The sequence below is a fragment of the Chiloscyllium plagiosum genome, unplaced genomic scaffold (genome assembly GCF_037043375.1).
Source record: "Chiloscyllium plagiosum isolate Xiang-an unplaced genomic scaffold, Cpla_swu_hap1 HiC_scaffold_2, whole genome shotgun sequence".
NCBI lineage: Eukaryota > Metazoa > Chordata > Chondrichthyes > Orectolobiformes > Hemiscylliidae > Chiloscyllium > Chiloscyllium plagiosum.
In genome coordinates, this window is record NW_028270140.1 from 127,198,201 (window position 1) to 127,211,087 (window position 12,887).

General features: G+C 39.8%; 1 protein-coding gene across 1 annotated transcript in view; it reads right to left on the reverse strand.

Moving 5' to 3' along the window:
• The window catches only part of LOC122557914 (uncharacterized), a 116,703-nt gene that overhangs the window by 77,573 nt on the left and 26,243 nt on the right, over positions 1-12,887 (reverse strand). Inside the window, exon 5 of the mRNA XM_087994025.1 lies at positions 5,209-5,298. Within this exon, the coding sequence (XP_087850151.1) occupies positions 5,209-5,298 (90 nt within the window). The remainder of the gene's footprint in view (positions 1-5,208; positions 5,299-12,887) is intronic.

Consider the following 12,887-nt stretch of genomic DNA (forward strand, 5'->3'; position numbering starts at 1 on the left):
AGGTTCACTAGATTGGAGAGAGATGCTCACCATCACAATCACACATTCTATGGATGTAGGTTTGCTTGCTGAGCTGCAAGTATAGTTTTCAGGCATTTTGTCACCATACTAGGTGACATCTTCAGTGAGCCTCCAAACGAAGCACTAGTGGTGTAGCTGCTTGAGTTTCCTTGTGTTGGTGATGTCATTTCCTGTGGTGATGTCATTTACTATGACAATGTCATTTCCTGATCTTTTCTCAGTGAGTGGTAGATGGGATTCAAGTCAATGTGTCTGTTGATAGAGTTCTGGTTGGAATGCCAATGGAGTTGGAACTCAAACATATAAATAGAAAGCAGGTGACACCAGTGCTTCATTCGGAGGCTCACTGAAGATGTTACCTAGTATGGTGACAAAATGTCCGAAAACGAACCTTCCAGCTCAGCAAGCAAACCTACAAATCTTCTCAAAACTCACTCACACATTCTAAGTTTGGGCTCCCTGTGCAGAGAAGCTCACATCTTGAGCAACAGATATAATATGCTAAATGGTCAAAAATGTTATACATATTGCTATTTCACCTGGAAGTAATATTTGAGGCCCCGGGTAGTGGAAAGACATTTCCTTCCCTCGTGCGAAGAAGTGCTACAAAGAAGAGAAGATGGTGTTGGGGCTAATTGAAAAGGGAAAGGGCATTCTACAAGAACAGTATCTTCAAAATATTGAAAGAAAGAGGGAGGGGCTGGGAGGAAGAGCTGGAGGGTGGTAACATTATACTGGCTGAGGAAATAGCGAAGTATTATGAATTGAATACGGCAGCTGCTATAGAGCAAGCGAGAACAAAGACAGCTCTGTTTCTGATCACAAGGAAGAAAGGAAGGGCTGAGAGAAAAAGTGTGGGAAAGAGAATAGTCAAGGGCCCTGTCAACCACAGCAGAGAAGCATCTTAGAGTCACAGCGTCAAACAGCATGGAAACAGACCCTTCGGCACAAGTTGTCCATGCTGACCAGATTTCCCAAACTAAATTAGTCCCATTTTCATTTTGTGGAGAGAAAAAAAGAAATACCTATCAGGAGCTATTGGTCCACTGGCTATCACAACAAAAGGATAGTGAGGCCAAAGAAGGCAGAGGGGCCATGTGAATGTGAAAGAGAGGAGAAATTTGGAGTCAAGTTAATGAAGTAAAAGATGATTAACTGTACCCTAAGCTAGGTACAAAGCCACACGAATAAGAATGTGATGTATCTATCCAAATTGAGAAAGGAGATGCCTGAGAAACTGACTTAAAGGGGTTGCAAGTTCAATCAAAAAGCCCCCAGTGTGTTAATTGCATTACATGCACCATGTGTGAGCAAAACACAGTTGTGGAGCAGTGACTTAAGAAGAAAACGTCACTCTGTGCTAAGAACTTACCCCACACTGCAAAGATTGAGAATTTCAAATATTCAACAAAAGAGCCCCCTTGCCTTGTCATATTTCAATATGATGTTGTATGCTCAATGGAAAATTTATTACATTGAGAGAGAGAGAGAGTGTGTCACTGGCACACTCTCCCAATGTTTTATGGAATACAGGTTAATCAATATTTTAGCAAAAACTTGAAAAAGACATTTATACAATATGCTCTTCAAATTACAAGAATTACTTCCATAGTACGTCATTAAAGAGATTTCTCTGCCAGCTATAGCTACAATATACAAGTAATACATGGCCTTTTAAATATATGAGTAACTTGTTAATTAAAATTCATATTCTGGTTGAACTTGACAATAAGTAGTCAATGTTGACTGCCATGTACTGTCAGCCATCTGCATATGCCATCAAGTAAAAGCCAGCTCCTGACAGGTTCATTATGCAGATAAAAATAAAATATGCCGAGGTAGATTATTATAGTCCGCATTTGCTATGAGTAGATTATGTAAGCTGCTGTCCACTCATTGCCTAATTGCATTGAGAGTCTCATCTGACAATGTTTAAACAGATGAACATTCATATGTATCTTTACCTGGGTATTTAAATGAAGTATTAAATATAAAAATATAGTGTTTATACCATATATTTCTTGGGATCACTTGTGTCCATTATTCATCTGGAAATGTTTCAATTCACAATATGACAACATTCAGAAAGATACTTAAAAAAAATCAGGAAGGAAACAACAATTCCAAGGTTCAGTTCAATTTTAATTTTTCAAGTCATTTTTATTCATACATTACACTACAAAAAAGTGAACACTTCATTTAAAGAGGTAAAACAAATTACTGTGCATGCTGGAAATCTGAAACAAACACAGAAAATACTGGAGGAGAAACTCAGCAGGTCTGACTGCATCCGTGGTGAGTGAAGCAGAATTAATGTTTCGAGTCAAGTACGACTGTTCTGAAGAATCGCACTGGATTCTCAGTATTAACTGATTCTCTCTCCACCAATGCTGCCAGACATGCTCAGTTATTTTCGGTACCTTCTGCGTTTGTTCCTCATTTGAAGATGGTATGAAAAGCATTCAGTATGTAAAGAATTACATGCTATCTTAAGGTGAAGTACAATTACCAGTATTAGATATCATTGAGCATTTTTCTGCCAAAATAATTATGGTTTTTTTACAAACTTGAAAATCTAAGAACAAAAGATATAGGGGCAGGAGTAAGGTATTTCACCCATCAAGTCTGGTCAGCATACAAAGAAATCATAGCTTATCTAACTGTTCCTTATTGCCATTTCCGTCTGGGTCCACAACCCAAAACTCCCTGACTAACTCAACCTTGAATACATTCAATGACCAGAAGTCAAATGATTCATGAGACTTGAAAGGAGCAATTCTACACCTAGATCTTAAATTGGAGACCCTGTGTCATGAAACTATGCTCCCAAGTTCATTCTTTTAGCAACATTCTTTTAGCACCTGTTCTGCTTATTCCACTCAGAGCCTTAAGTTTCAATGAGATCACCTTCTTATTCTTCTGAGCTTTAAGAAGTGTGGGTTCAACTTGCAATAAATTTCTGGTGAGACAACTTCTTCTACTCTGGAATTAAGGCAGTGAACCCTACCTGCCTGCTGATGTGAACAGCTTCAAGTAAAAATGATATTCACATTAAATCCACTAAATAAAACATATCTTTTCTCGAATTTACAGCATGTCAAAAGATGATGTGCAGTCTGGTATGATCTCAGCTTTATACTCTGGCGCAAATTACATAGAGAGTAGGAGGTTAAAAATAACAGCATAGATTCAAAAAGATGCAGATTTTTAAAGTGGAGGGCCACAACTTCTCTCTCACACCATTTTGCTGCCCACATTTGCTACTTAAAAATGAATAGCAGACAATGAACACCATTGTAGACACATGTAATATATTGCATGTATGTGAACAAGAGCTCACCTGGATAGAACCATTATCAAAAGTACATTGTTTAGGAACACAGCTTCAACATATTTAAATATTCATGACAAGTGTAATGCATTTTTAACCTCACCACAAGAATAAATAGCAGGTTAAAAGGAGGGAATTGAGAAGGATAGAGAAAGTGAGACACATTGGACAACATCGTCACAGGACCCTAAAGGGCAGATAGATAAGGAAACAAAGAAGGTATTTGGGGTGCTTTTCTTTATTGGTCAAGATATTAAATTCAAAAGCAAGGATTTAATGTTGGACCTATACAAGATATACATTAGGAGGCCATAGATGAAATTTCATGTACAGTTCGAGTCACCACATTAGGAGGAAAGATATAGTTGCTGTAGCAACAGTACAGAGGAGAATTAAAAGAATGTTGCCAGAGCTTGAAATTGCAGGTCTAAAGATTGAATAGTCAATTATCAGGGAGTACAGAGTTAAAGCGATTGGTAAAAGCATTATACGGGGCATAAAGAAAAACTCTCTCACTAAGAATATGGTGGTGGGTATCTAGATTTGACTGCCCAGTGGATGAGATGGAAATCCTCAATCCATTTAAAACAAACCTAGATCTGCACCTGAAGCAAGGTTACAGATCCAGGTGTTTTGAATACAACCAGAATTGGTGGTTAGTTCAGTCAGCACAAACACAATGGGCTGATGATCGAAAACAAAAACATGCAGAGGGGTGTGCAGGTAGAACAATATTTACAGTCTGAAACTGTTGAACGCTGTGCTAACTCCAAACTTCCAATGGCCTGTCAACTTCATTTGCTACTTTATTCTCATGCTGGCATCTCTGTCCTTGATCCAAACTGTTCCAGTGAAGCTAAAGGAAAAGTCATGGAGTAGCTGCTCCACCTTAGTCAAAGGTGAATAACAAGGGGATGTAATTTTAAAGTCAAAGGCAGGACATTGACAGGGATTTGAGGAAAAAGATTTTGTCCCAGAGGGTAAATGATGTCCTCGGACTCAATGAGTTCAGAAGAAGGGTCACTTTCTCGTCATAGACTTGCTGAGGTATATACTGTTTTTGTTTCTGATTTCCAGCATCCAGAGTTATTCGGTTTATTGTACTCAAGAATGCACTGCCTGGGATGGTAGCTGAGGTGGCAAACCTCACAACCTTTAACAAGTACTTGGATGACCAACAGAAACTTCATAACATTCAAGGCTATGGGCCTCGTGTGCGAAGTGGGATTACTATAGGTAGCAGTGTATTTTTGACAGTACAGAACAGATGGGCCAAAGAGCCTCCCCATACTGTATGCCTCCGAGTATCATCTTTCAATCGGGCACTTTGCAGATCTGTAACAGATTCTTTAAAAATTGCAGACCACAAATTCCATCCTCCTCATGTCATTTCTTTTACTTTACAGGTCTTGTTTTTTTTCCTCTGAACTTCCATTGTCAGACTAATATTTCAGGCTTCTTCAAGTCTGATAGATTTCTTGCGGTAACACAAATACATTGGTTGTCACAAAATCTGTGCTTGTTCAAAGTGAAAGGATCAATTAGAAAGCATGCCACAGGAAGATGATGCATTATCTTGCATGAGGATAAACTGATGTAATCAACTAGGTCACTCATGAGCACCCTCTAAAAGCCTTTCAGAGATCTAGAGGAGCATTCATTATTTTGTTGAAAGGGTATGTCATTTAAGCGAGGAAAAAGATGAGTGAGTGTAAGAGGAGAGAACAGGAAGATATTATAGCATTAAATGAACAAAATTAAATAAGAAATGCTTCAATGGATTCCAAGTAATTAATGACAAGTGACTACATCATTATTGAGACTTTATGCATTTGGAAATAAAATAAATTGCTCACCTTCCAAAGTTTGCTGGCAAAAAATCCAAAAAGGCATCATTTAAGTAAAGTTGAGTCAAGTTTAGTAACTGTGTGAAGCCATCTGGAAGCCTTAGAAGGGAAGGGAAAGAAAATGGATAACTGTTCAATACTGTTGCAAGTTTCTAAAATATTAATACAAGACTAGATTATATTTGATGCAAACATTTTTCAACAAAAATGATGATTAAACAAAAACAATGCAGCTATACTTTCTTCAATTCTAATGTTCTGTCTTAAGGTTCTGGGATAACACTATTAGATATCTGGTATTGTTCCACTCTATTTCCTATCTCAAACTCTTTCAAGGCAAGTTGGAACTGCTGACTTGGCCAGTATTTACTGCTCATCCCATATTTCTCTTGAGAGGTTACAGTGAGTTGTTACCTTGGACCGCTGCAGCCCTTAGCATAGGGTGAGAGGGATGGTACTACACCCGGTGTTATTAAGAAAAGAATGTTTTGGTGTGGCTTTGACTTTTCTGATCAGCTCAAGCCAGACCTAGAGACAGTATTTTTTCTGCAAACAGTATTTATTTACACTACAAACATGCAAGAAATATCTCTATCCTAAGCTACTCTAGTTCCAACCTGCTGGCAAGGTCACAGTTGCATCACAGCATGCCTCAGAACCTCATTCTTGGTGGAGAGTTCAGGATTTGGACCTAACAACAGTTAGCAATGGCAATGTAGGACAGCATGTGGTTCAGCGGGGGAGCTTGCCATGCCTTTGCAGTCCTTAACCTTCCAGGTGGCAGAGTTTACAGACTTGGAAGTTGATTTTGATGGAATGTTGGTGAGTTATTTCATCCTGTTTGAAATCTCATCTGAATCCAGGCAGAATCTGACTTAGAATAGTATGGGCACTGAAACATGTCAATGCTTGATGCAGCAAAGTTTCAATTCAACCGTGTTACTGACGAAAGCGGGTGAATGAATATTGTCCTTAAGACAAGAAAGGAGGATTTCTGCCAAAAATCAGTAAGAATCATTCCAAGTTCTGGGTCACTGAGCCATGAAGTTAGGCCGTTTAAAGCAACCCAAGGCAGGAATTCCACGTCAGGTTATTTAGTTTACAAAGACAGGATATGGAGTTACATTAAAACATGTCCTGCTTCACTTCACAACATGATCATAGAATCTCCACAGTGTGGAAACAGGCCATTCAGCCCATCAAGTCCACACCAACCTTCCGAAGAGCACCTAGGCCCATCCTGCTACTCTATTCCTGTAACCCCACATTTCCCACGGCTAATCCACCAAGCCTGCACATCACCGGACTCTGTGGGTAATTTAGCAAGGCTTATCCAATTAACCTGCACATCTTGGATGAAATTGATTGTTCTCCACAGACCATACTGCAACACCACTCAAAGTTTGCTGAATCCTATTTTCTCCCCCCTTACCAAAGACCTTCCCATTTTGTAAATAGCCATTAATGACGAAGTGAAGTGAATTCCAATTCATTTAAAATATTAGGAAAGAGAGTTCCATTAAACATTGATCAAAGAACATCAGACCCTGTTAGACGTAAAAAATAAGACAGCCATTTGGGTGAGCTACTTGTCATTTTCTCAATTCAAAATATACTTGTATGGGCCATGAATGGATTAGAACAGTCATTTGTTTGACATTCACTAATCTAAATCTAGTAACGTGATCAAGCCACTCAAATGACTGTCCGGTCATTTCCTTATTTCTCAAATATTTCTTCAATTTTCTTTAAACAATGAGGGTCACAGGTGGCTCAGTGGTTAGGACTGCTGCCTCAGTGCCAGGGGTCTAGATTCAATTTCAGCCTTGGGTGACTATCTGTGGAGTTGGCACATTCTCCCCATGTTTGCATGGGTCTCCATCTAAATCTCCAGTTTCCACCCACAGTCTGAAGATGTGCAGGTTAAGTGGCTTGGCTGTGGTTAATGCAGGGTTACAGGGATAGGGTAGGTGGCTGGATTTGGGTGGAACCCTCGGTGGGTTGATGTGGACTCAATGGGCTGAATGGCCTCCTTCCACACTGTAAGGATTCTATGAATGCAGCAATGGGTTCTGTGTGAACCACACCCTTTACTATAGCATGCTGTGTTCCAACAACTCTACCCCTGAGGAAATTTCTCCACAGTTTAACATATTAAATTATTGAGCCCTTTCTCACTGGGTTCAATCCAGAGAATATAGTCTTACATTATATCAAAAATTCTTCATTGAATCTCTTACAAACATATCAATCAGGAATAGGCCATTCAGCCCTTTGATCCTTGCCCATTGATAAAATAATGCTGGTCAGATAGCAGTCTCAAATCTACTTTCCTGACTGCTTTGACCCCCTGATTAAGTCTTGCACAAGTTTTTAAACAAGATTTTCCCCAGTACACTGCTTAGTATTAATTCCTCAACAAATGCGGCTAAAACAGACTCCTCCTTCTTTTATAAAGGTGACGCATCCATGAGATCTTTCAATAAAGTAACACAGAAATTAATGTGTAAAATTGAATCACATGAATGGGGTGGGGGTAATGCATTGAAATTGAAAGAAAACTGCTTGGTAGACAAGAAAGAGAGATTTTCTGAACATCAGGCAATGACTATTGAGGTACTTCAGGGTTCAATGCTAAGACCCTAGCAGTTTACAATATATGTATTAATGATTTAGATGAGGTAACTAAGTGTAATATCTCCAAGGCTACAGGTGGCACAAAACTGGGTGGGAGTGTGAGCTGTGAGGAGGATGCAGAGTGCTTCAATGAGATTTGGACAAGCCAAGTGGGAAAATGCATGGTAGGTGCAGCATCATGTGGATAAGCGTGAGGTTATCTACTTTGGGAGCAAAAACAGGAATACAGATTATCATCTGAATGGATATAAACTGAAAGAGGGCAATGTGTAACAAGAACTGGGCGTCCTTGTATGCCACTCACTGAGGGTAAGCATGCAGGTGCAGCAGATGGTCAAGAAGGCAAACGGTATGTTAGCCTTCATAGTGAGGGGATTCATGTACAGGAGCAGGGATGTCTTGCTGCAATTGTACAGGGCTTTGGTGAGACTATACCTGGTGTATTGTGTGCATCTTGGGTCTCCTTTTCTGAGGAAGAATGTTCTTGATATAGAGTGAGTGTAGCAAAGGTTTACCAGGCTGATTTGGGGGATGGCAGGACTGACATAGGAGGAGAGATTAAATTGGTTACGATTGTATTCACTAGAGTTCTGAAGAATGGGGGGGGGGGGGGGGGGGGGTAGAATCTCATAGAAATCGATAAAACTCTAACAGGTCGAGACAGGGTTACTATAGGATGTTCCTGATGACAGGAGAATCCAGAACCAGGGGTCACAGTCTAAGGATATGGGGCAAACCATTTGGGACTGCGATGAGGAAAAATTTCTCCAGTCCACCAGCACAGACAGCAATTGAGCCAAAGCATTGTTTGATATCAAGGAGATGCAGCAATGAACACTTGGGGCAAATGAGATCGAAGGATACTGGGAAAAAGCAGGAAGAGACTACTGAGTTGTTGATTAGTCATCATCAGAAGGAATGACAGAGCAGGCTCAAAGGGCTGAAAGGCCTACATGTACTGCTGTTTTCTATCTATCTATCTAAGCATTGTTGGTAAGGCCAGTGCTCACTGTACATTCCCAACTGCCCTCAAAGTCATCTTTTGAACCACTGCAGCAAAATGGTGAATGTTCTCCCAGAGATTTTCAGGATTTCAGTGCCATGGTAATGAAAGGAGATCAATAGATTGTGAAGAAACTGCAGGGGGTGTTGTTTCATGCTCCTGCTGCCCCCATCTTTCTGTGGGGTCAAAGTTTCTAGTTTCATTAGCTGTTGTGTAAAGAGTCTTGACATGCTGCAGCAGGTGGTATGCACTGCCATTGTGTGTCAACAGCGAAGAGAGAGTTAGGTGGTGTACCAAGTGAACGATTGTGCCACAGAGTAACTATTGGATGTTATTAAAGCTGCACTGGTCTAGACAAGTAGAAAAGTATTTCCATTGCCCAGCAAGTCAAGGTAGTGGAAAGGTTTTGGGGAGTTGTAAGGTGAGTCCTGCAACTCAATCTCCACTAAATACCCAGCCTCTAAACTTCTCTTTGAACTTGAATAACCAGTGGTTCCATTTCTGGTCAATGATGACCCCCAGAATGTTGATGGTCAGGATTCAGCAATGTTAACATCAAGGAGTGGTGGCTAGATTATTCTACTTGCATGACCATTGCCAGGCATGTGTGTGTTGCAAATGTTGCTCATCCCTCATCAACATAAACCTGGATGCTGTTCAGCTTTTGCAGTATGTAGACCTGGAATGTTCTATATCTAAGGAAATGTGAACAGTACCAATTTTAAAAAATTGCTTCATGGGATGAGGCCACTGGCTAGGCCAGTATTTATTACCCATCTTTAAGTACCCATCTTACCCATCCCCAGAGGGCAGTTAAGAGTCAACCACATTGGTGTCGGTCTGGAGTCACATGTAGACCAGACCATGTAACAAATGCCTTTTCCTTCCCTAAGGAATGTTAATGAACCAGGTGGGTTCAACAATGGATTCATGGTCATCTTCGACTTGTGAACTTAAAAAAATTTTTAAATTCAGTTCCACCACGTGCCATGGTGGGATTCAAACCTGGGTCCCCAGAACATTAGCAGAACCTTTGCTTTAACAGTCTGGCAATAATACCACGAGACTGTTGAATTGCAATCATCAGCAGACACTCATTCTTGTGACATTCTGATGAAGGGAAGATCATTAATGAAACAGCTAGGAAACTTCCCTCAAAAACTATGGCAACCATATCCTGGGGCTCAGGTAACTGGCCTTCAAAAACCATAGGCATATCTTTTGTTTATCATATTGCTGCTTGTAAACTGCTTGAATGCAAATGGGCAGCCATGCTACTATAGTGATGACACTTCAGACAAGTGCTTAAGTCGCTGAGAAGCACTTTGGGATTTTCTGAGGTCATGGACTAAGTTAGGCAAATGCACATCCCTCATTGATATACCTGCTCTTCATTGAGCCCCAAAAGAACATTGCTCACACTTATCTGTATTAAATTGCGCACACGATCCATCAGTTGACTTCTCTAACTGAGTGAATCATTTGAGCCTTTTAAAATGGTTATTTGTCAAACCTGCATCTTTAGTCTGTCAGCAAGTTTTAAGATTGCACTTTGGTCCAAACAAAATGATTTTTTAATATATATATATATATATATATATATATATATATACATAAATGCACAAGTCAATTCCTAACATTATCATTTCCAACCCTTCCATAAATGAAGAACATTTATTTACCCTCTTTCTAATCCATACAATTTTACATGCAGCATTTCCTCCATGATAGCTTATTATTTTTCTAAGTAGTTCATTTGAGATGACATTGTAAAGAGTACATTAGCTGTGGTCCCCTTAGCTACTTAATCTCTTTCTTGAAAGAAGAATCACACGTATCAAATAACATTTGTCTTTATCAAATCTTTGTCAGTTTTCCTTGATTAACCCAACCATGTCTAAATGCTCATTAAATTTAACTTGAATTATAGTGTGTGTAGTTACGTGCCCATAACTAATGCTAAGTGCACTGGTCTATACTTACAGCATCAATCTTTCCCTCCTTGATTAAAGGGATGCTGCTGGCTACTCTCCAGTTCCACAGAATAATTTGCAAATTTGAAAGACTAAATATTGTAAGCACAGCTTTCACCATCTCCTCTTAACTTTTAACAGTTTATGTAGCATCCAGACTGTGACCATATGCATGAAACAGTGAGCTATTTTTCTTTTTTCCAAGTTACAATTCCTTTGAATTATTAAAAGAAATTACAAAACAAAGCCATTTCTTCCATTATGAGTGTTGGCTTTGAATGAACTGTGCAAGTAACCCCCAGCCCAACCCTTTTCCCCACCACCCACCCCCAACCCATACATGCAGACCCTCTCTAATAGCTCTAATCTCTTCCATTTTAATTGTATATCTGATTCAGCCTTGAACATTACAATTAAAGCCACTTCCATCACTCTTTCAGACTCTTCTCCTCTGTGCTGACTTTTTTCACAACTATCTTAACCAATGCCCTCTTTATTAAATCATTCAGCAGTTAAAATTTTAATTCTTGAGACTCCAACATCAATGGCAGTGTCAACATGTATTGAGTAACATCTGCAACATGGGGAATTCTAGCAAGTTTTTCATGCAGTCTAGTGGAGACTATAACATCTTTTCTAAAGTACAATATCAAGATCCAACCAGGATATTGTATCCGATGCCTTATTGATTTATAACTCTTTGATAATTACCCTGCACCTACATATTCATTTCCATTAACTACTTTTAAAAATGAATATAAAGCAAAGTAGTATTATCACATTTCCCTCGACAATGCGAACTTGTACATTATGCCGAAATTTCCCAGCCCCCTGAACAAAGTGGGCAATGACAAATTAGTTGGGAAAACATAGCAAGTTTGGAAAATGCAATTCTCGATGTTGAAAAAAAATGAAGTCAGACTTTCTGCCCAAGGTTCAAGTAGAGAGTCTCTCTAGTGATTAGCAAGAGAGCCATTTACGTATTATTACTTATACTCGTCTCATTCACATGCAGTTTGCTCTTCTCCCATTCACCAGAGAGACTAGACGATGACAACTCCAAACATGAAGGCCTGAGTGGTTACCTGGCAGCTCCAGCTCACCACTTGGACTTCCAGCGGTCCCTCTTGAACAGCACCTCTAGGCATACTCCCTGGGCAGTGACCACCAGCAAACTCCATCCAGAGATGTTGTAGTTCTGTTCGCGGAGCTGGGAATTTGTGTTGCAGACGTTTCATCCCCTGTCTAGGTGACATCCTCCGTGCTTGGGAGCCTCCTGTGGAGCGCTTCTGTGATGTTTCCTCCGGCATTTATAGTGGTTTGAATCTTCTGCTTCCGGTTGTCAGTTCCAGCTGTCTGCTGCAGTGGTCGGTATATTGGTCTCCATCCAGAGAGGCTGGCATCAGCCACATTCTAACTTCATCACATCAGTGTGCCCCATCTCTAACTGCCATACTGCATTTCAGAGCACACTGCTACTTTTCACTGTCATGGTGCAACAAGTTAGTCTCCATGCGAGAACAGACACTTATCACATGCATTGGAGCAGGGTCCACCTCAGGACTACTTTCCTGTTACTTGAGGATTTTGTGGCTACTTGGATGCTCACAGAATTTCCGTGAGCCTTTAAGTTTTGAATGAGCCAGTAAAACACAGAGGCAAGATAAGCAGAGATGCTGTGAACATCCAGAGAGGCACTTTCCTCTTTATTGTTCCACTATAATATTCTCTGGCAATCTTGGTGACTAAAACTATTCTTCAAATCCATTTTTGTATTATCATTTTACCAATGATGCCAACAATATAACCAAGTCACGATAAAAGTAAACAAATCTTGCTTTTTTGCCAATACATCCAATACAACATTAACTTCTGTGAAGAAAGGACTCTCTTGAACAGAATTCAAGGCAATACAGCATATTCTAATTGCGCAAGTGTTGTGATTAATGGTCAAAAGTCTGGAAAACAAACCACTTTACCTCTATCACTCTTCCACACAGCATCAAAATAGATAACATCATTGTGTACATGGAAATTCATGATTGATCATAAATGAACGAAGTCAAGAAAGGTTG